The sequence below is a fragment of the Mixophyes fleayi genome, chromosome 3, assembly GCF_038048845.1.
Source record: "Mixophyes fleayi isolate aMixFle1 chromosome 3, aMixFle1.hap1, whole genome shotgun sequence".
NCBI classification, from domain to species: Eukaryota; Metazoa; Chordata; class Amphibia; order Anura; family Limnodynastidae; genus Mixophyes; species Mixophyes fleayi.
In genome coordinates, this window is record NC_134404.1 from 157,920,212 (window position 1) to 157,945,382 (window position 25,171).

General features: G+C 39.8%; 1 protein-coding gene across 4 annotated transcripts in view; it reads right to left on the reverse strand.

The window, feature by feature from the left end:
• Window positions 1–25,171, reverse strand: part of FILIP1 (filamin A interacting protein 1) — a 157,824-nt gene that overhangs the window by 36,602 nt on the left and 96,051 nt on the right. For all 4 annotated transcript variants that reach the window (XM_075202643.1, XM_075202640.1, XM_075202642.1 and 1 more), the window contains exons 3-4: window positions 6,768–6,941; window positions 3,595–3,773 (exon numbers count right to left, since the gene is read on the reverse strand). In XM_075202643.1, the coding sequence (XP_075058744.1) occupies window positions 3,595–3,773; window positions 6,768–6,941 (353 nt within the window). The remainder of the gene's footprint in view (window positions 1–3,594; window positions 3,774–6,767; window positions 6,942–25,171) is intronic.

Sequence of the window (25,171 nt, forward strand, 5' to 3'; positions counted from 1 at the left end):
AGAACGGGTTATGAATATCTTAATATAGTGTCATATATTAGGATAGAAAGTACCCATTTTTCTATGTCACTTTTAAATAAGTGCAGTTTGTCACCAAAGAAATGTGGATCAAAATGAATGTTAATATTAATATTTATAACTCTAGATTATCTTGTGTTATTGTTAGTTTTACATCCGCTAAAATAAATTACTTTGTGCCTTGGAAACACAATACAATCGCCTATGCAATGCTTATTTGAAAACGATAGAATTACTTTAATAATTTTGTGTTTGCCTTACTATGTATATTTGATTTATATTTTGTATACTTTTCACATTTTTCTAGATCTTGTTGGATATTACCTGCATTTAACTGTATCTGCTATTCTAAATAAAATGTAACAAAAAGTGTTTAATTAAGTGCATTGATCTATAATACATATATTCAGGGTTCCCTGACAATCTTTGACACCTCTCCGTGGGGCACATTCAATCATTATCTCATTGATAAGGATTGAACTATTTCTCATATTTATTTAAAAATCTCCACAGGAGCAGCAGTCACAAAAAACTTCAATTGGCGTCTATTCCATGAAAACTATTGTAAATTCGTGTAATAGTAGTCATGAGGTCAAACGGCCCTCCAATGTGTTTACGCCTTGCATTTATAGTCAAACAGCTAAAGCAGTGTGTTCAATGAAAATATAGCTATAATTTTGTTAATCTTATATATATATATATATATATATATATATATATATATATATATATTATATAAAATACTTTATATAATGCAGTCAAAAATTTCCATTCTCCCATCAAAATGTGATTGTCTTCCTACATGTATATTGTGGCAGGATGATCAGCAGAATCGCTGTTTCCTGGGGTAAATGGTTGAAACACGCAGCGTACACATAATAAACTGAATCACAGCCCATCATCCGTGTGACCAGGTCATAGCTGGTTTTATTTAGCAGATATGTGCAGGTTACCTACAAGGGTAACAAATAAAACACACAATTTATTCTATGCCAAAATATTCACAAAACTCAGAATTTCTGTCTTTTACATACAGTATGAAGTCTCTTTTTAGGCTGACTCTCAGAGGACTTTAGACCTGATACCACAGATTAAAACAATGATTGCCAGCAGATACAGGCTTTACCTATTTTCTAGCTGTCCCGATACTTATGAAGTTTGAAGGTGTATCTCTGTTCAATATGGTTGGCAGGTGCCATGTGGCAAAACAAGGGTGTTTTTTTGAGCTTAGGGGCAGTCTGCTGCTTGTCCCTACACCCCCCATGTCTCCTTTGTCATTTTACCTAATGTTGCCTTTCTTCCTACATCTCTTTCATGTATCCTTTGTATGCTTACATTTCCTCATATATCCCTTCAACTTTCCAACTTTCCATAATGTCTCTCCTGTGTTTCTTCACCTCTCCCTCTCCCTTACATCTGTCCCTTCTCCTTTAACTTATCTAGTTCCTTTGTTTTCTCGTTCACTTTCAACATGTGCCCTTACCTACATTCCAGGTAACCGCTTGTCTCCCTCTGTATTTCTCATTCCCCTAGTTACCCCATGATCCTCTCTTTCCCCTAGTTACCCCTCTGCTCCTCTCACTCCCCTTGTAACCTCCCCTGTTCCTCTCAATCCCTTAGTTATCCCCTTGCACCTCTCACTCCTCTAGTTACCCCTGTGCTCCTGTCACTACCTTAATTGGTAGTGACAGGACTCCCCTAGTGCTCATTCCACTCCCCTAGTTACCACCCTACTCCTTGCACTTCCCTAGTTACCCCTTCACTCCTCTCACTTCCCTAGTTACCCCTTCACTCCTCTCACTCCATCTAGTTACCCCCCTGCTCCTCTCACTCCCTTAGTTACCCCCTGCTCCTCTCTCTCCCCTAGTTACCCCCCTGCTCCTCTCACTCCCCTATTTATCACCCTGCTCCTCTCACTCCCCTAGTTACCACCCTGCTCCTCTCCCTCCCCTAGTTACCCCCTGCTCCTCTCACTCCCTTAGTTACCCCCTGCTCCTCTCTCTCCCCTAGTTACCCCCCTGCACCTCTCACTCCCCTATTTACCACCCTGCTCCTCTCACTCCCCTTGTTACCCCCTGCTTCTCTCTCTCCCCTAGTTACCCCCCTGCTTCTCTCTCTCCTAGTTACCCCCTGCTGCTCTCTCTCCCCCCCTAGTTACCACCCTGCTCCACTCACTCCCCTAGTTACCCACTTGAGCCTCTCACTCCCCTGCCTGACCATTTCTCTGTTTTTCTTGTCATCTGCGATAGCAATTTTTCTATGCAAAACACTCTGGACTCCATATTCATAGTAAAGTTTCTCATAGACTTTTCACCTATGTTTGAAAACCTTTCTTTCATTTCTGCAGTCTAAATGAAAAAATACACAGCAGGATACAAAATTAAATCTTAAATTAAGTTCTAGAAAACATATCATACCTCCCAACCTGATTGGGACAGTCCCAATTTCAGCGCTCTGTTCCGCCATCTCAATTGAGACAGCTTTGTTCTGCGGGTAGAAAGGTTGGGGAGTATCTCTTATTTACTGCTGCTCAGAGCAGTAAACAGGTGACCAGTGCGCACAGCAATGAAGGTGTTTGGAGTGGAGGGGAGGAGAGAATGGGGCAGCCTAGCACTTCAAAAGCGCTAGGCACAACACCATCATTACCTGCCCACGCCCCCATCATTGCATAGTCCCGCCTCATGTCCCTAGGCCACCTACCCAAATGTTGGGAGGTATGAATATATGTAATTGATGAATGTGAATATACAGTATACAGCGGCCTACAATTTGAGCAGGACTTTAGTAAAAGCGAGAATTGAGTATCTGGTATGGTGTACATAAAGTGTTGCTGGTGGATCAATTGATGGCTTTTTTGCAGTGTATTTTTTCCACTAAAATGTTTCAAGGAAGGTGGTAGCCCCTTAAAAAACTCTTTAAAAAAATATCAAAAGGAAGTGGGAGAAAGTTCCGCTATGTTATACTGGCACATATTGGCCCACTTCAAGCACTGCCTGGTAGTCAAATGTTTCTCCATTCCAAACTCTAATCTGGAGACTTGGTGATGCAATAGTTCTTAAGAAACAGGTATAAATCTGGCCCTGCCTGTAGCATTCCCATACAAGAGCAATTAAATTATAAAAGGTGTTGTGACAGGATGGATCCCCCCTGGCCTATCACTCTGACCAGAGCTGCTGGGTAGCGGGCAGAGTGGAGGTACTGGAGAGCTGGGTCCAAACCTCAGAAACAGCTGGAGGATCTTGAAGGGTCTTGAAGCAAAGAGTGATGTTTGTTTCACTCAAGTGTCCTGACAAGGACACTTCCACTGATTAAAGGTATCAGTGGTCAGGTCAGATGGAACATCAAAATGATACATTTCAGTTTACAAATATTAACTAGAATGCAGCCTGTCAATGTGAAGCAGCAACAACACTGAGGCACTTGAAATGATAGGTTGTATTTTCAAAATGGCTGCCTCCACTGTATGTAGGGGACAGGAGCACGATAGAGGCAATACAGAAAACATGAACTCTAGAAAGAGTTTGCATGCTAAGTGTGAAGCATAGCATCCATACACAATTTATTTATTGTACTTACCTTTCACGCTCCTGCTCCAGCAAGTTGGTAAAGTCATCACTCTTGTTCATGTAGTCTGTGTGCTTCCGTTTCTCATTATCCAGTTCATAAACAGTTCTACGATGGCACTTCTCCGCCAGAAGTAGCTGTTCTAACATTCGTCGATATGTTTCTTTCTGCTTTTCTTCAAGTCGGTCCAGCTGGAAAAATTTAAGAAAAAAAATAGAATTATTTTTATTTTAATAACCACACAGTAGTGTTTACTAGCCATGGTTTAATTGTTTTCAGTCATTGTTGTCCATATGTTCCTACTTTTGAACTGCGCATTTCCAAGGGAAACATGATTTTGATGTGTTGAGCAGGACCTTATTTAAATGGAGTCTTGAAAAATGAACAATTCAAAAGCACTCTAAAAGCATTTCAAAGTATGCATACGTTTTTAAAGTATTTTGAGCATTGCTTTTTCAGGGCTTCATTTCTTAAAAAAAGGTAATAGTAGATATGTGTAAAGTGCCTCTATCTGAAATAAGGTTTCAAAACAGGGCATGTATGGAGGTGGCAGATCTAGCTCCCCTGTAAGTGGTTTATAGTGACTAGTGCCAAAAGTTATTAGCTTCACTAAGAGCATTGTCTGACAGAAATTTAACCCCTAGATTACTTCAAGACAGAATAAAAAAAGATCCCAAAATGATGAGTACAAGAAAAAATAGAATGAGGGAGCGTTTCTTTTAATAATGGGCCTGATTCATTAAGGAAAGTAAAGCAAAAAAATGGAGTAACTTTGCACCTTGGCAAAACCATGTTGCATTGGAAGGGGGGGGGGTAAATGTAATATGTGGGGACAGATTTATAGTTGGGGTAAGGCATGTCCTAGATCAACTTTGCTACATAAAAAAATAGCCAGTGTTTATCTTATGTGCAAAATAATAAACTAATTTACACCCTTTGCATTGTAACATGGTTTTGTCCCGGAGAAAACCTACTTATTTATTTGCCTTACTTTCCTTAATGAATCTGGCCAAATCTATTTTTGTATAGTGTATGGCTATTTACTAATAATTTACTATGTGGACCCAATTCCCCTAGGGGATTCAGACCCGTGCTCCCAGGCTGTGGCAAATTACCACTAATTTTTGTGAGTAAACCCCACACTGTTGTCCTCCACTCAATAGCTGTAACCAGCCCAAGCTTGTTTTGCTCAGTTTTAATGTTTAGGCCATGTGAATGGGCAATGTTCGTTCCAAAAACAAAAACAATTTTTGTCTTCAGCAGCCAGTTACATATAAAATGTATGTTTTAATAGAGAATATTTTTTACATTAGATTTTCATGTAATATTATTTGTAACAATAGATCCCGGCATTTCATTTGACTAGTACAAAACACACCTTCATTAAAACTTGATTCTAAACAGGAATGTACTGTAGCTCAAGATTTTTAATATGACTAGGAATTTATTAATGGAATTGATATCCTGAATTTATTGCTAAATATAACTTAGGTCAAATTATTTTTAGACATAGCTATAAAAAGAATGTAGATCCATCCACTCTGTTGTTTATATGTAAATTAAGTATTGAGTTATCAGTTTGATAACATACTTCTGTTGCTAGATTTTTGTAATTTATACTATTTGTAGGTAGCCTCATATGGCTTACTAATACTAGTTATGTACAGAAGAGTCACAAACCTCACTCAATAAATCACATTTCATTATTACAAACCGTATCCAAAATCCTGTTCTGACTACAGTCCATGATTGAGCACTTTGACTTTTCGTAAGGACAGCAGGTTGACGTGACTGGATTAGATGCATGTCTTAGTGCAATGTGGGTAGTATTAATATTCTCTCACTATTAAGGTAGAACCTGTTAAAGTGTCATACAATACATGGAGTTTTCAGGACAGCATCTCAATTACTTAAAGGGAAACGAACACCTAAAATAAAAAGGCATTATGTACATTATCAAAAAGGTGTTTTTATGTTTCTGGTTTCAATTGTAACTATTGTTATATATAATACATTTACATTTGTAATTTTATATATGAAATGGAATTATACCTGTAATAGATAAACAGATGTAATATAAAGATAGATAGATAGATAGATAGATAGATAGATAGATAGATGCAATATAAAGATACTGTAGATAGATGCAATATAAATATACTGTAGATAGATAGATAGATAGATAGATAGATAGATAGATAGATAGATAGATAGATAGATAGATAGATGCAATATAAAGATACAGTAGATAGATGCAATATAAAGATACTATAGATAGATAGATAGATAGATACTATATAAAGATACTGTAGATAGATAGATAGATACAATATAAAGATACTGTAGATAGATGCAATATAAAGATACTGTAGATAGATAGATAGATAGAAAGATAGATAGATGCAATATAAAGATACGATAGATAGATAGATAGATAGATAGATAGATAGATAGATAGATAGATAGATAGATACTATATAAAGATACTGTAGATAGATAGATAGATAGATAGATAGATAGATAGATGCAATATAAAGATACGATAGATAGATAGATAGATAGATAGATAGATAGATAGATAGATAGATGCAATATAAAGATACGATAGATAGAAAGATGCAATATAAAGATACGATAGATAGATAGATAGATACTATATAAAGATACTGTAGATAGATAGATAGATAGATAGATAGATAGATAGATAGATACTATATAAAGATACTGTAGATAGATAGATAGGTAGATAGATACTATATAAAGATACTGTAGATAGATAGATAGATACTATATAAAGATACTGTAGATAGATATAGATAGATAGATAGATAGATACTATATAAAGATACTGTAGATATAGATAGATAGATAGATAGATAGATAGATAGATAGATAGTACAATGTAAGATCTCTATTTTTCAGTTATAACAAGTCTTGAAATTTGAGAACTATCACTGCTCTACTTACTAAACACTGCTATACAGTGAACATTTAGGATCAGATTTGCAATGAAGAGACTCTATAAAGCAAGGCTATTAGAATCATAATGTCATACCTACTTGATGTCCCAACGTGTCATGCTTTTCCACATTGGCAAAAAGGTCAATAAAGAAAGTAAGGACACTGAGAAAGGAAGTTTTATATAGGAAAATGTAATGAAATGTAATAGTAATCATAAGACATACCTCTGCCATTGGCTTTTCATAGACATCTTCTCCTATGGATTTTTCCTTTGCTAGGAGAGCATCCCTGTGCAGTACCCGCAGTACATCCTCTGGAGCTGAAAACCCATAATGAGCTTCTAAAACTGCAGGTTTAGTCTTCTCTGTCTTTAGCATATGGATAACATCCTCCCTAGCCTGTGGGAATGTAATATGATATGATTAGACGAGCTGCATATTATATAACACTTGCTTACATCATTCTGAAAAATTGACATTTGGTACATGAGCTCAAGCCATCGGCTAGTTCAACGAGAACTTATTCTGTCATACTCCACATTGCCAAAAACAGATTGCTTGAAAGATATTGCATGACATGTTGCTAGGAAGCACACGTGTGTAGTATCTACACACCGATCCTAACCTTTCACATAGCCAAACAATTCATTTACTTATTAGGTCTTTAAAACATAATTAAAAATGTACTTCAATATATTTTTTTCTCAAGCACAACTTTTTTAATGTTACATGAAATAAAATCAGCTATAATATTTAGAGTGCACCAGTTACATTAATTCATTTTTTGTTTCTATGCAATTTTATATACTATACAGATATAATTATTACTACTACTACTACTACTACTACTACCATTACTACACCTATACAAAGTACTTTTCTGCCATAGAGCTCAATGTTTTACAAGCAATTTTTAAGATGGAAAACAACTGCATAAAAGTGTGAAAGTCATTTAATTACAGCTGTTTGTATACATTTACATAGTGAGGTTAATAAAGACCAGGGGGTAAATGTATCAAGCTGAGAGTTTTCGGGCGAGTTTGAAAAACCAATCAGATTCTAGCTATCATTTATGTAGTACACTCTACAAAATGATAGCTAGAATCTGATTGGTTGCTATAGACAACAACTCCACTTTTCAAAACCGACGGAAAACTCTCAGCTTGATACATTTATCCTCAGGTTCCTCGCGTTCAACCTTTCAAACCATCAATACCATCCCCAAGTTGTATAGATCCAGAGGAAACCAAAACCAAACCTTTAGTGTGACAGCCTCACAAGATGGAAAAATTCCTTAATTTTCCCCAAAATGGCAATTATTTAAATAATTTGGATAAATAACCCCCATAATCCAAAACATTTTAAAGTTATTTGTGGATTTTGGTGTCCCACCAAATATGGTAAGGATTTCCAAAGCTTAACTACTGTTACAGTAAAGAAGCCATTCCTATGTTAATGGTGAAAACTTTTATCTTCCATTGCAACTGATGACCCCTGGTTCTCTGTATGGTCCTTGGTTTACTGACCTCAGATATCCATTATTTATATATATTAATGTGGTCACCTCTAAGATGCCTGTTTTCTGAGGTAAATAAATCTAGTTTTTCAAAGCTCTCTCTATAATTTAACCATCTAGTCTACAGTCATGGACAAAAGTTTTGAGAATGACACAAATATTATTTTTCACAAAGTCTGCTGCCTCAGTTTTTAGGATGCCAATTTGCATATACTCCAGAATGTCATGAAGAATAATCAGATGAATTGAAATTAATTTTAAAGTCCCTCTTTGCCATGACAATGAACTTTATCCCAAAAACAACATTTCCACTGCATTGCAGCCCTGCCACAAAAGGACCAGCTGACATCAGGTCAGTGATTCTCACGTTAACACAGGTGAGAGTGTTGATGAGGACAAGGCTGGATATCACTCTGTCATGCTGATTGAGTTAGAATAACAGACTGGAAGCTTTAAAAGGAGGGTGGTGCTTGAAATCATTGTTCTTCCTCTGTTAACCATGGTTAGCTGCAAGGAAACACGTGCAGTCATCATTACTTTGCACAAAAAAGGGCTTCACAGGCAAGGATATTGCTGCTAGTAAGATTACACCTAAGTCAAACATTTATCGGATCATCAAGAACTTCAAGGAGAGAGATTCAATAGTTATGAAGTAGGCTTCAGGGTGCCCAACAACAACCAGCAAGCACCAGGACCTTCACCTAAAGTTGATTCAGCTGCGGGATCGGGGCACCAATAGTGTAGAGCTTGCTCAGAAATGGCAGCAGGCAGGTGTGAGTGCATCTGCAGGAACAGTGAAGTGAAGACTTTTGGAGGATGGCCTGGTGTCTAAAAGGCCAGCAAAGAAGCCAATTCTCTCCAGGAAAAACATCAGAGACAGACTGATATTCTGCAAAAGGTACAGGGATTGGACTGCTGAGGACTGGGGTAAAGTCATTTTCTCTGATCAATCCCCTTTCAGATTGTTTGGGGCATCTGGAAAAATACTTGTCCAGAGAAGGAAAGGTGAGCACTACCATCAGTCCTGTGTCATGCCAACAGTAAAGCATCCAGAGACCATTCATGTGTTGGGTTGCTTCTCAGCCAAGGGAGTGGGCTCACTCACAATTTTCCCTAAGAACACAACCATGAATAAAGAATGGTATCAAAACATCCTCCAAGAGCAACTTCTCCCAACCATCCAAGAACAGTTTGGTGACTAACAATGCCTTTTCTAGCATGTTGGAGCACCTTGCCATAAGGCAAAAGTGATAAATAAGTGGCTCAGGGATCAAAACATCCAAATTTTGGGTTCATGGCCAGGAAACTCCACAGACCTTAATCCCATTGACAACTTGTGGTGAATCCTCAAGAGGTGGGTGGACAATCAAAAACCCACAAAGTCTGTCAAACTCCAAGCTTTGATAAGGCAAGAATGGGCGGCCATCAGTCAGTATGTGGCCCAGACTTGATTGACAACATGCCAAGGTGAAATGCAGAGGTCTTCAAATAGAATGGCCAACACTGCAAATATTGACTCTTTGCATAAACTTAATGTAATTGTCAATAAAAGCCTTTGACACTTATGAAATGCTTGTAATTTTACTTAGTTTACTATAGCAACATCTGACAAAAAGATCTAAAAACACTGAAGCAGGAAACTTTGTGAAAACCAATACTTGTGTCATTCTCAAAACTTTTGGCCATGACTGGAGTCTGTTCTCTTTATTAATGAGGTTGCCTGTATTTGAACCCACTCGAGTACATTTATGTACTTCTTACAATGAGGTGCCCAAAACCTATATTCAAACTAAACTCATATAATGTTAAAACTATGCTTGCATCACATACATTTACCCCCATCTTATTACACCGCAGGATTGTATTTACAACTGATGACTGAGACTGTATGCTGCTTCTGTCACCTAGGGAAAAAATTCAATTCCCCCCAGATTAGCACCGCAAAAAGTCGGCTTTGAAATTACCATAATAATGGTATTTAAGTGCACTATTAGCCTAAAAACGGTAATAGTGTGCAGGCCGCGTTACTCTTTACAGTAACGCGGCCAATTGAATTTTTCCCCTAGTGTTCCTAAATCCAAAATCATTTTTCCTCTCAGTTTTTCCTGCTTTTATTCAGATTACTGTATGAGTAGCATAGTTAGTACCCCAGCCTGGGTTCATAACCCTAGATTTAACTACATACATAACTACATTACATTACATCTACTATGTTACGGCCCCCTTTGCCAGTTTGTCTAAAGCCTTATAAATATGGACACATTACATTCTAGAACATCTATAAAGTTATTCATAAAAAGATTAAAAGGGACAGGACCCAATACTGATCCCTCACGTATAACAATTATTTGTCTGAATATGTTCCAGTAATACAACCCTTTTGGGATCTATTTATCAAACAGCAGCGGTATGAAAGATGTTCTATCACCACTTATTGCAGCTTGGGCTCCCAGTCCCAGATTCCTCAATACAAAAATAAATAAAGTTGAAAAAATGGTAAAAAAATAAAACTTTATTTAAAAAAAAAGAAAGAAAAAATACATAATTTAAATAAATAAAGCATTTTTTTCAGCTACCATCATCCTGAGATGATGATAGTGATAGGAGGACATTGGCTGTACTTGCACATGCAGCACACTGGTAGAAGGGCATAGCCAATTGCTTGTGTTTGCCCTCAGACCAAAAGTTGCCAGTCAGCCCCTGGGTGCATTTGGCCACCACATTCACTTTTATGGCCCCTTCCTTTCTCAAAATATACAATGTGGCTTTTGAGTCATGTGCTCTCTATTCAATAAGCTATCATATGGTACTACCAAAACACAGAGGGTTCCCTACTAATTCTCCTTATACAGACCCATATCTTTACTTACTGAAGATCAGTGGTCGAAATGGAGGTTTATACAGTGGTATGCCATACCGCCACTTCTCCTATTGCCTTCATTGTAAAACTATCAAATTCCAGTTACTTACATTTTTCATACCATCACTTCTAAATTTACATATCGGCAATTTTAAATTTCCATCCCGGCAATTTTAAATTTCCATATCGGCAAATTAAAATTTCCATACCAGCCATTTTAAATTTCTACTTCGACCACTGCTGTAGATATTAAAATCCTAGCTAAACTACTTGGTACACGCTTAAAAGAACACTAACATTGCAGATTACGAAATATCATAACAAGTGTCTGTCATTTTAAAGGATTACATCCAAACTATAATACAAGAAATTCATACCTCACAGATTAGTTTTGTAAAGGTGAGACTTTATCAGATATACTCACAGAAATGAATCATTTCTAAGAATGACACTTTCAGTAAAATAATAAAAAATAGGTAAGGTTGCTGTATTTTACAATTCGCAAGTGAACCCATGGCCACAAAAAAAAGAAGTGCAAAGATTTTCTTACAAGATGCTCCACACTGAATTACTGACCTAAAAAGTGAACACTGAGGAACTGTTGACAATTGGATAATTTAAAACCAGTTTCACTTTGCATCCATTGCTTAATATTGCATTTATTTTTTGTGCTTGCAATAAGGGGCTAAAGGTCAACCAGCTGGCGCCCCTCTGTGAAAAGCTTAACCAAGAAATGACTCACTCAGTACTGGGATAAAATGTTCACAACTTTATTTACACAACTAACACACTGCAGAAAAAGAAATCAGCGCGCAAAACTAAAATCCATCTACCCGATGGTTGAAGTGGAAATTTAGAAGTGGCAGTATGAAAAATGTAATGGGAATGTAAATGAATGGAATTTGATGGTTTTATAATGAAGATAGTGGGAAAAGTGGTGGTATGGCATAGGACAGGCTTCCTTTTAGCTGTTGTTCTGCAGGCCGTCGGATGGCTTTCACCATTATCCTACTCCAGCGCCATTTAGCACTTCTGCCCCCATTTAGCATAAAACATTCCTTTACATGCCCCAACATTCCTCTTTGCAATTTGGGACACTATCCAAGAAAGGGCCTAAACTCGTTCAGCTTGGGGTGTGGACATGTCATGTTAGAGCTGTGCCACATACCCTAGAGGGTGTTTAGCACTGAGGCACTAAGCACCGCAAACAACCTTCCCCACCCATGAAAACACCTGTGCATTGCTATGCAGAGCAGGAAGTACCTCCCAACAATGTGGCAATCAGTACAAAAGTCCTGACTGCAGTGCCAGCACATGCCCCCTGGATGCCCTAGGTGGGGCCACCCTCCTATTCTGTCAGGCGCTACCCCACTTCTTACCTTGGGTGCAGCAGGGATGGAACAGCATGTTCTGCTCTTGGGAGTATGGTGTCCATCTGCTACATCAAAGCCTGGTGTTGTACTCCTAGCCCATAACCAACATAAATGAACAGTGGCCTGCAGCTTCACAGGTAAGAAGATATCTACTACTGTCCCTCCATATCAGTGGTCAGTGCATAGTGAGGGAGCATCACAGTGACAATAAATACACTGAATAAGTGACAATATATCACTCATTGTAATTTAGGTGGCCCCTAAAGCCTTGTGTCTTAGACGACTGCCTTGTGTTAGCAACGGCCCTAGAATCTGGACTGTTCTGCCTATATCAGGATAGTTGTCTCATTAAATGTATAGGGGATAAGTTTGGGTTTCGACATCTCTTACTACCCAGATAATTTTTTCCAGAGAGGAAAAGGCTGTGCACCGACCCATTAACTGGGGAACTCCTGCCTAAATGCACCGACCCATTAACTGGGGAACTCCTGCCTAAATGCACCGACCCATTAACTGGGGAACTCCTGCCTAAATGCACCGACCCATTAACTGATGAACTCCTGCCTAAATGCACCGACCCATTAACTGGGGAACTCCTGCATAAATGCACCGACCCATTAACTGGGGAACTCCTGCCTAAATGCACTGACCCATTAACTGGGGAACTCCTGCCTAAATGCACCGACCCATTAACTGGGGAACTCCTGCCTAAATGCACCGACCCATTAACTGGGGAACTCCTGCCTAAATGCACCGACCCATTAACTGGAGAGCTCCTGCCTAAATGCACCGACCCATTAACTGGGGAACGCCTGCCTAAATGCACCTTTGCACCATTGCTAGGGCATTTAAATAATTACATTCCGTAAAAAGAAATCTCCCTTTTCCATTTTAAAGCTTCTATTTTATTTGTGCACTTCCCTTTAAAAACGGATACATTTGTAAAAATATAGGTGCAAACAGCATAAACTTCTGCACTTTGAATTATTACTTTTACTGCCCTGAGTTGATTTCAGCAGCCCACAGAAAAGAGAGCAACAAAAAGGAACATCTTTTGGAAAATGGCACATACCATGGGTAAAGTTCAGGTCCCAAAGCTGAGTGAGGAACACAGAAATTAGAACGTTAAGGGGGATAAGAGAAGCTATGAATAAAGAGCACCTTGGTAAAGCATCATCTAAAAATAGATGCCTAAATAAAGTGCCTGAAGGCTGCACGGTGACCAAAATAGGTTTATGAGTTGTATTTATCATCACCACTATGATTTCTAAGGTAATAAAAAATACATATTTCTAAATCACTAGCTAAAAGTGTATATAAAAGTTCAGATCAGTGCAAGCTGAATTTTTACACATTTAAGAATTTAATTTGGCTTGCACTTAAAACTGGCCAAGAGTTCCCAATGGAAACCTTAAATCTAAATCAAATGTTCACTAGAAGACATCTGACTATTATTTCCTCCAAACATATCTTTTATATCTTTGTTCTACTCCCACTGCCAGGACTCTTCATCAATGATGTCACTGAAGAGAACTGACCATGGGAGATTTCAATCACATCATTAATTATCTGTAGTCTGGAACTTGGCAAGAAACCTCCCATGATACACTATGCTAACTTCACACTGTTGAATGAATGTTTTTATTTAGGAAACATATTTATATGTTTGACACAGAAAAGGATTTTTTTTAAATTAATGAACATGTTGATTTCCACCTGAGCAATGAACTGCTTGACATGATGTATGAGCATTCTCTAAAGTTCATTGTGGGTCATGTAATTAATCCTTTGAGCAGCATTTCTTACTGCAGATGTGTAATCATCTAAGAAAACATTGCAGGGAGACTGAACATATTGTGATTTAACTCATATGAATCTGTTTTTAGGAAGTGATGTGCTAATATGTTGCAAATGAGGGACACTAGGTATAGTTCATGCAAAAGCTTCCAGACAGTTCATCTTAGGTGGTAATTAGGGAAATAGTATACTTATATACTCTTCTCTAAGCTCTCCCACAAGCGAGCACAAATAGGCCACAGAAGACCACGGAAAACAACTGTGGTGGATGACAGAAGAATTTTTTCCCTGGTGAAGAAAAACCCCTTCACAACAGTTGGCCAAATCAAGAACACTCTCCAGGAGGTAGGTGTATATGTGTCAAAGTCAACAATCAAGAGAAGACGTCACAAGAGTGAATATAGAGGGTTCACCACAAGATGTAAACCATTTGTGAGCCACAAAAACAGGAAGATCAGATTAGAGTTTGGCAAACAACATCTAAAAAAGCCATTACAGTTCTGGAACAACATCCTATGGACAGATGAGACAAAGATCAACTTGTACCAGAGTGATGGGAAGAGAAGAGTATGGAGAAGAAAAGGAACTGCTCATGATCCAAACATACCACCTCATCAGTGAAGCATGATGGTGGCAGTGTCATGGCGTGGGCATGTATGGCTGCCAATGGAACTGGTTCCCTTGTATTTATTGATGATGTGACTGCTGACAAAAGCAGCAGGATGAATTCTGAAGTGTTTCAGGCAATATTATCTGCTTATATTCAGTCAAATGCTTCAGAACTCATTGGACGGCGCTTCACAGTGCAGATGGACAATGACCCGAAGCATACTGCAAAAGCAACCAAAGAGTTTTTTAAGGCTAACAAATGGAATGTTATGCAATGGCCAAGTCAATCACCTGACCTGAATCCGATTGAGCATGCATTTCAATTCATGAAGACAAAACTTAAGGGAAAATGCCCCAAGAACAAGCAGGAACTGAAGACATTTTCAGAGGCCTGGCAGAGCATCACCAAGGATGAAACCCAGCGTCTGGTGATGTCTATGCGTTCCAGACTTCAGGCTATAATTGACTGCAAAGGATTTGCAACAAAGTGTTAAGAATTGAAAGTTTGATGTAGGATTGTTTAGTTTGTCCCATTACTTTTGGTCCCTTAAAAAGTGGGAGGCACATATAGAAATCATTGTAATTCCTACACTCATCACCTGATTTGGATGTAAATTCCCTCAAATTAAAGCTGAAAGTCTGCAGTTAAAGCACATCTTGTTTGTTTCATGTCAAATCCATTGTGGTGCTGCATAGAGCCCAAAATAAGGGAATTGTGTCGTCCCAATATTTATGGACTTGATGTCACGAGCCGCGGCGGTACTCACAGCCGCCGCGGCTCGCTTCTGGCTCCCCCTGGCGTCCCGGCCGTCACCTTGACGACCGGGACGTCATTTCCTATTCCTGCCAGGCCGTCACCAGGGCAACGGCCGGACGCCTCTACTATAGCGCTGCGTCCCGGCGGTAGGCGGGCGCATGCGCATGACAGGCAGCCTGTGGGCTGATTAATTAGAGGTCTGATTTACAGGCATTAGCCTTCATCTTGGTATTTCAGGGACAAGCCCTGATTGGCCCTGCTCTGTATGAGCAATTAGCCTGCAGCAGTGTATCTTACTCCTGATTGGTCTGTATTTGTATTTAAGGCAATGAGGTCTGCTGCCTCATTGCCGGTTATAGTCTCTGTATCCAGTCTGCTGTACCTGCTCTCTGCCCTGTTCCTGTCTATTGGACTTGCTGTTGTTTACCCGTGTATGACCCTTGGCTTGGATTTTGACTTTGCTTGTGAATCTCGTGACCCTGACCTCTGGCTTGAATACCGACCTCCCTGTCTGCTCGTGACCCTTGACCTCAGCTTGTATACTGGTACTGTTGTCTGCTGCAGGCCCCTGACCTCTGCTTGGATTCCACTCCGCTTGCTTGGGTTCTCCCCAGTCGGTACACACTTCACGACCCTCTGTCAGTCTGCAGCCCAGTCTGTCCCCACCATCAGGGGCTCCAGTGAACACCTGACTGGCAGAGTAGATTCCGGGTTGTGTTGTGCCGGCTGGAGGGGTTCCTAACACTTGACTGTAGGTATATATATACATATATAGGTGACAAGCTTCAGTGACAAGCTGCGTGAGAGAGGAGGATGCTGTGTCCCGGCGCCGCACGGATTGGTAAGTTTTTGTGTTCTTTTTTATCTATGGCTAGCCCGCGGCACCCCTGTGACAGCGCCGCGGCACCCCTGGGAGCCGCGGAGCACACTTTGGGAACCGCTGTGCTAGCTTATTGAAATGGGCTTTATGAATGGAGCTCGCCCTTCTCTCTCCATCCCTTCTCTCTCCATTCATAACCCTTTACCAGTTTTTCCTAATGCTGAAAACAACCTGTGAGCAAGTTTTCCCAAACACAGCAATGTCCCTGGGGTTTTAAAACCTACAAGACAGAAGCCTTTGAGATACATATAGGGCCGCCGAAAGGGGGGGGGAGTGGGTACATTTTACCCGGGCCCGGCCATGCCAGGGGGCCCGGGCCGGGCCCTCTCCGCTAATTTAATTTTTTTTTAAATTTTTTTTTAGCATTTTCTTTTTTGCGTTTTTTTTCTTTTCTTTCTCCGCAGGGGGGGGGGGGATATTCGTTGGTGGGGGGGGCTGGAATAAAAAAACAAACAAAAAAAACCCGATACTCACGTGATCGCGCGGCGCCGTGTCCCTCCTCTCCTCTTCTCCATTCACACTGACTGCCGGGCGTGACGTCATCCAGTCACGCCCGTCAGTCAGTGAGGAGCGCCGCAGCCAGCATGAAGAAACAAGACAGTAGAGGAGACAGAAGAGAAGAAAAGAAAGGAAAGAAGTTGACAAAAGGTAAGTAAAGAAACAGAGAGGCAAGGGGAGGAAAACAGAGAGGGAAAGTACTATAAAGAAAGGGGAGAGAGAAACAGAGGAGGAAAAAAAGCAGAGAGCCACAGAGGAATAAAAAAAAAAGTGGGAAAGAGGAACAGAGGAGAAAAAAAAGGAGAGAGGAACAGAGGAGAAAAAAAAGGTGGGAAAGAGTAACAGTGGAGGAAAAAAAAAGTGGGAGAGAGGAACAGAGGAGAAAAAGAAGTGGGAAAGAGGAACAGAGGAGGAAAAAAAGTGGGAAAGAGGAACAGTGGAGGAAAAAAAAAGTGGGAGAGAGGAACAGAGGAGAAAAAAAAGTGGGAAAGAGGAACAGAGGAGGAAAAAAAGTGGGAAAGAGGAACAGTGGAGGAAAAAAAAAGTGGGAGAGAGGAACAGAGGAGAAAAAAAAGTGGGAAAGAGGAACAGAGGAGGAAAAAAAGTGGGAAAGAGGAACAGTGGAGGAAAAAATAGTGGGAAAAAGGAACAGAGGAGAAAAAAAAGTGGGAAAGAGGAACAGAGGAGGAAAAAAAGTGGGAGAGAGGAACAGAGGAGGAAAAAAAAGTGGGAGAGAGGAACAGAGGAGAAAAAAAAGTGGGAAAGAGGAACAGAGGAGGAAAAAAGTGGGAAAGAGGAACAGAGGAGGAAAAAAAAGTGGGAGAGAGGAACAGAGGAGAAAAAAAAGTGGGAAAGAGGAACAGAGGAGAAAAAAAAGTGGGAAAGAGGAACAGTGGAGGAAAAAAAGGAGAGAGGAACAGAGGAGAAAAAAAGGTTTGGGGGCTATTGAATGTTGGGGTGAGTTTAGGGAAAATGAGGTCTATTTATTAAATGTGACTATGAATTATTTAATGGCAGTGATGGTTGCAAGAAATAGGTACTGCTGGGGCTGTTTGCAGGAAGGGAAATAGGTTTATTTATTAAATGTGAATAGTATTATTTTAATGTTGGGGCTGGAGGAAGGCCTAATTATTAAACGTGAGTGCTATTGATTTAACGCCGGAGCTGGCTGTAATTTTCTAAATGTAGCCATTTTATTTTCAAAATAGGTCCTTCAACATTCCTGGATCCGGACAAGCCACAACTAAAGAAACCAGCAGCCACAGGTGGAGAAAGTGAGAAGAACAGGTAGGAGAGAGCAGCACAGTGTGTGAAATGTGATTCTAGTAGGGACAATGGCAATTTTTTGTGAATGTTGTGCCCAATGTAAGGTGCAGGCCAAGACTGAACTGTTTGTGTACACACTGCATTCTTTGTATACTACACTGTGGTGGTAGATGTCCTGAAAGTCAGGAGTGCTTGAACATATGTGACGCTCTGGCGAATTGAGAGTCTAGTGATTTTGATGCTAGCCACGTCCCAATGGTGCATTTGCCACGCCCCCAAATGCCTGACCACACCTACGAAAAATTTTGCACCGCCGTTAGGCTAGCCACGCCCCAACGACACATTGCCACGCCCCTGAATGTATTACTACACACCAAAGATTCTTTGCACCATGAATTTGTTGTACCCGGGCCCTGAATTCCTCTTGGCAGCCCTGGATACATATCTGCCTTCAATCGCTTTCCTAGTGCTTATGTCACAATATATATGAAAATCCTGAACTTTCCCTGAATCTGCTGCACTGAAACATTAACCACTACAAATCACTACAAAAAATTGCAATACAAAGGCACAGTATGCAGTGAAAATACCAAAGAGTTAAGCTGACAGTGCAGATGTGCATGCATGAAAAAAGTTCTGATAAATATTTTTTAAAAAATAAAATAAAAAATGAGCCCCACTTCACACTCTGAGATCACATCATCCACAGATTATTACTCATCTCCAGTGGGAATGTCACCAGTATTCCAAACAATTATTTAAACTATGAAAAAACCATCTGTGTCTTATTGATGCACAACCATTCTATTTAAATAATAACATAGAACAGAATCTAGCAACACTTTTTTTCTATGAAAGGCAATACACTATAGACAAAGACTATTTTTATTAATACACCATGGTCTGGCACTATGGGCCTTATTCATCAAGAAACGCAAAACAAATGTAATGTGTGTTTTTTTTATAAATGTACGTACCTCGGGCATACGCACGCCCATATTCAACAAGGAACAGATCTAAAGATACATCTATTGATGAATACGGCTCTAGGTCAGATCTGCCCTAACAGATAAGACACTGCAGGATACGTCCAATGCATATGTGGAAGAACAACCATAAAAAAAATTCAATTAATGTCACTTGTTAATAATAAAGAAATAATTAAATGAATTATTTATTTAATTAATTAAAAAATAAAGGTTTTGGTTTTTTTTTATTTCCCTCCATAAAATAAATTTATTAGAATGTTATGAATGTCTACTGTACATAAAATGCATTTTTACAGTTGTTTCTGATTACAAACACATGTTCTAGCTTGGTATACAGCCATCATCAATAGTAATCATAGTAATCGGCACTTACACCAGACCTGTAGCTAGTGCAAGTGATACTACTGAAAATCATGTACCACGGAGATGCCCAAAGCTTGAATTGGATGCAGCTGTTGCTGTGTGCGCTCGAGCGTTGCACACCCTTACTGTACATTGACTATGTGCATACACCCTCCCCCCCCCCCCCCCCGCTCCTCCCCTCAAATTGTGGGCGGTAGTAAGGGTCCTTTGTGCTCAAAGATGAATTGGGCGTTGCTGCATTCTCTGCCGTATGGTTAGTTTTTGGGCATGCACAGAGCGATGTTACGGAAAATACGGCACATATCAGCATTTACGTTCCTTATTGATTCAGGCCCACTATGTTTTTGCTTTTGCTTGGCAGACTGTCTAAGAATCCAATAAAAATCCAGGGATCAAATGTAGAGAATGATGACAATAGAGCTGGCAGTGCTTGTAACACTATAGAAACCGCTAGCGGCATTGTAGACAGCTTATCTAAGAAATATTACAGGAGCAATAAGTCTTTTCTTTGTGTGTTGCAGATTATATTGTTGCTTGAGATTTATTTCTCTAGAAAAATAAGCAACACATGAAGAGAGATGAGGAATCAGTGAGTACTGACAAGTTATGTCAGGGAAAGGGATAAATGGTCATTGATGAGTCATTAGTGATGAGGGATGGCTGATGCTGTGTATTTTACCACAACATATATAACACATTGGTTTGATTTTAAAATTAAAGTGAATGTATTTCCACTGAGTCATCTTGAAAAAAAATGCAAATCTAGCAAGTAGATGTTCTCTGGTAAAATAACACACGAATGGCTAAGCAAAATTAGTCTGCTTAAAAACCCTTAGTAAGAACAATAATCCAATACAGGGTGGTGCAGTAAAGTAAATAAATAACAAGATACACAAAAAAGAAAGGATATACCCACAATATGCACTCAAAAACACAAGTTATTTCCTCTCCACTGACTGGTGCTGAAGACAACACGTTAGAATTGCTGTAGACATTACTAGTAATAGTAACCAAAGCAATGTATCTAAACATAAAAAATGTTGCAATATATTACTGCTACAAATTCAACACATACGCAGAAAATAACAATTACATAAAAAGTAAATCACAAATCAAGCACTGACTGAGTCCATGAAGTGCATATTCAAAACCCTATCATATCTTATCATATTCAATTTTCATGCAAGAAAAAAAATAAGGTGTTAAAAATCATCTCATCCATAAAAATATCATAAGATATACAGATGACAACGAAAACATGGCTCTCTTATGTCCCCTTCAAAAAGCAATCTGGCATAGACACAGCAAAATCATTGAAAGCAGTGTTAACTTCAAGCTCTAGGGGCCAAAATGTTCAATTCAAAGATTCAACTTAAGAAATTTCTTAGCACAATCACTTCCTCTCATCAAAGGTGGTATTCTATAATTCAGAATAGCACCTAGAGAAGGAAGAGAGTCTTTTCTCTAAGAAACAGAATTATGAGCAGACTTTAATTACAAAACATCCCTGTTGGACTATCTGTGATTAGCCATAAAATGAACACACAGGTTTATCCACATAGTGAAGTTCATACAAGAAAATTAGGATATAGGCCATGAAATCACTGGTGCAGGTCAATCAGTATTTAATTTTGAACAAACATATTGAATGAGGACGCTAAAAGTTCATCATTCAAGAAGGCTATTACATATTATACAATTAGGACACCTATAGCACTCCGGTTTACCCTTGTCCATCCATGTAGTCAATTGACCGAAAAGATGATTGCATTGATCCAGGTGGACAAGTGGTTAACACAGATTGTGTTTAACACCAATGACTAGTGGTGGGATTTCCTCTACAGCTTCCCTTATAATCAGCTATAAAATGTAAAAAATAATATTCTCCCATTTCTCCTGCTGTATTCATGCAGCCTATGGATTTGGCACCAGTTGATCTTGATTTATAAACAAGTTTTTAGAACATAGTGTCCAAATAGCTTTGGAGTTGAATCCTTCTAATGGACACTGCAACAATTTCACTCCTATGGAATGTGAGGTCTTTAAAGCTAGGTACACACTATAGAAAATTTCTGCCAATGCGATATCGCAAAAATATTACTAATGACTGAAGGTCCCGATCAGCATGCCAATTCATACGTACACACTATACACAGTTTACATGATTTACCATCAGGGGGTAAATGTATCATAGTCCGGTTTTTGCATCCAGCGCGAGATCGACGAGTTGACAGCTAAAATTTAAAGCCGTGCTGCCTTGTAAAGGTAAACTTGCCTTTACAAGCCAGTGCCGCTTTAAATTTTAGCTGTCAACTCGCCGATCTCGCGCGGGATGCAAAAACCGGACTATGATACATATACCCCCAGATTTCTGATTTTTGTCAGTTATAACAATCGGCTCAAATGATCGTGACTCCATACACACTGTACAGATATATGTAGTCCCAGCAGCAATATACTAAATTAATTTAAATAAAGGGCTGAACCTCAGCGCACACAGCACCCACAAACATACATACAGAAACAGGAAATATCATAATTGCCATTCATCCCATTGTTCAGCTTTGTGTATAGTGTATATTCGGCAACTCTGTACACAACTCTATACTTATTCCGATTTATTGAAATATAATGATCACCCTTACAAATAATCGAAAAGCTCATGCTTTGTTACTTCTCACCTTGGAAAGAACACTGTAAACACCCTAACTGCAGGGAAAGAAGAATAAGAAAGAAACGGACTTCTTGGAGCAAGGAGTGGTTCCAGAGTGTCACAATTCTGATAGGAGGAGTACCTGCTAACATTGGTGCAGCTCAAGTAGAAGGATCCTAACACTCCCCCTGGTCTTCTCCAGGAACCCCAGCAAGGAGGTATGGGTTTTGCTGCGTGAGACGCGCAGGTCGCGGTCCTTTACTGAGCCGCTTAGTGAGGTACAAAAGAGAGTAGTCAGGTGAGCCGGATCTGTAATGAGCTAGCAGCGGAGGTACAAGGGAAGAATCCAATAGAATGGTCAGACATGCCGGGTCGGTAACTTCCAGAAAGGATCAATGCACAGAGAGAAAACAATAGAGTGGTCGGACAAGCCAGGTCAATAGGAAACACTGGAGAGCAGGAGAATAGTCACGACAAGCCAAATAATACACAGGAATGCTGGAGCAGGAATGACCCAATACTCTGGCACCAGCATGGTGTCAGAGTCAGTCTAAAATAGAGATAGTGGCCAATGAGATGCCGGCGTGATGTCATCGGTCGCCTGGCAACAGGACCGGAATGGGTAGAGGGTGAATCAAACAGGCAGGAACTATTCTGGAAGTCTTATGTTGGGCACAGGTAGTACAGGCAGCAATAAATTTCTGAATGTCCGAGTGAATAGAGAGCCACCAGAACCGATAACAAAGTAATACAGTAGTCTTCTTTTCTTCCGCATGACCAGCACTGCGAGAAGAGTGGGCCCAACGTAAAGCTTTGAGTTTTAAATGGGCTTCCAGAAAGGATCAACCAGTAGGAGGAGTACAGGTCTTAGCTCTGGTAAGTGCTACAATACTGGAGAGGTCAATGATAGGTTGAGGCTCCAAAAGTGTCAGACGGTCAGAATCGTCAAAAGAACGTGATAGTGCATCCACTCGACCGTTCTTAACTCCAGGACAGAAGGTAAGGACCAGATTGAACCGTGCAAAGAAGGATGCCCAACGAGCCTGTCGACGGTTAAGACAGTGAGCCTCACAAATGAATACAAGGTTTCTATGATCCGTGAAAACTGGATGAAGAGCGCCCTCCAATAAATGACGCCATTCCTCGAGTGTGGATCTAACAGCTAGGAATGCTTTGTCCCCAATCCCATAGTTCCTTTCACTGGGAAGAAACCGCCTAGAGAAAAATCCACAAGGAGTGTGAATGCCGGTCGAGGATCTTTGAAAGAGTACCACTCCAATACCAATAGATGAGGCATCTACTTCAACGGAAAAAGGTTGATCCTGATCAGGTTGGGCAAGAACAGGGGCAGAGGAGAAGGCCTTCTTTAAAGTAAGATATGCTGTTATCCCCTCCGGGGACCAGACTTTAGGATTAGCAGACTTCCTGGTTAATGCCGTGATGGGTTCGATGATAGTCGAGAAATCCTGAATAAATTGTTGAAAAAAAACGATAAATCTCTGAATTGCCTTAAAACCCTGGGGCCGAGGCCAATCCAAAATAGCGGAGATTTTAGCAGGGTCCATCTGTAGCTCCTTGCCAGATATAATAAATCCAAGGAAAGGAACTTGAGACACTTCAAAATGATGATGTTTGCGTAATCTGGATAGAACTTCTTTGACATGAGCACGATGGGAGGAGAGATCCCTGGAAAACACCAGGGGCCTGATTCATTAAGGAACTTAAATTAAGAAATTTCTTATTTAAGTCTCCTGGACAAAACCATGTTACAATGCAAGGGGTGAAAATTAGTTTTCTGTTTTGCACATAAGTTAAATACTGACTGTTTTTCCATGTAGCACACAAATACTTGATAGCTTATTTGTACACTGAAATTTAAAGTTGATATTTGTGTGCTACATGAAAAAAGTCAGTATTTAACTTATGTGCAAAACAGAAAACTAATTTTCACCCCTTGCATTGTAACATGGTTTTGTCCAGGAGACTTAAATAAGAAATTTCTTAATTTAAGTTCCTTAATGAATCAGGCCCCAGAATATCATCCAGATAGACCACTACCGAAGTGTACAGTAAATCTTGGAAAATCTCATTGACGAACGATTGAAAGACTGCAGGTGCAATACAAAGGGCATCACAAGATATTCAAAATGACCATCTCTGGTGTTAAAAGCCATCTTCCATTCGTCTCCTTTCCTTATTCAAATCAAATTGTTAGCTGCTCGAAGGTCAAGTTTAGTAAAAATCTGGGATCCGCTGATTCTGTCGAACAAATCAGAGATAAGGGCAACGGATAACGGTTCTTAAACGTAGTATGATTGAGTGAACGCTAGTCAATACAGGGACGTAAAAAACTGTCTTTCTTCTTGGCAAAGAAAAACCCGCTCTGGCCGGGGAGGAGGATTTTCTGATGAATTAGCGTTGTAGATTCCCAGTGATCTACTGAGTAATAGCCTGAGTCTCAGGCTGAGAGAGTGGGTAAACCCAATCTTTAGGAATTTGTTATCCAGGAATTAACTCAATAGGGCAATCCCAGGGACGATGAGGAGAAAGGATTTCAGCTTCGGTCTTACTAAAAACATCTTGAAAGAAAGCGTATGCAGAAGGAGGAATAGAGACTGCGGAAATGGTGTGGCAGATGACCTGAACAACTGGAGGAGAAACCAAGGGCATACATCTAAGAGAACACTCGGGACCCCAGGCAAGGGCAGACATCTAAGAAGATACTCGGGACCACAGGCAAATCTATTATAAGTGAATTAATGGACTTGGGCAGCACCAGAAACTGGATCGTCTCTCTATGTAAAGTTCCTACCATCAGACTAACAGGTGAAGTAACGTAGGAGATGTAACCATTGCTGACACGAATACCATCAACTGCCGTGAGACAGAGAGGCTGAGGCAATGATTGCAGAGGAATCTGGATCCAGGAAGCGAAAGACGTTGAGATGAAGTTTCCAGAGGAGCCAAAATCCACAAAAGCCATGGTAGGATGAGATCCTTTGGGGGTATCCAGAGTGACAATCATAAGAAGCTCGGAAGTCTCCTTGGGAGCAGATGCAGAATGTCCT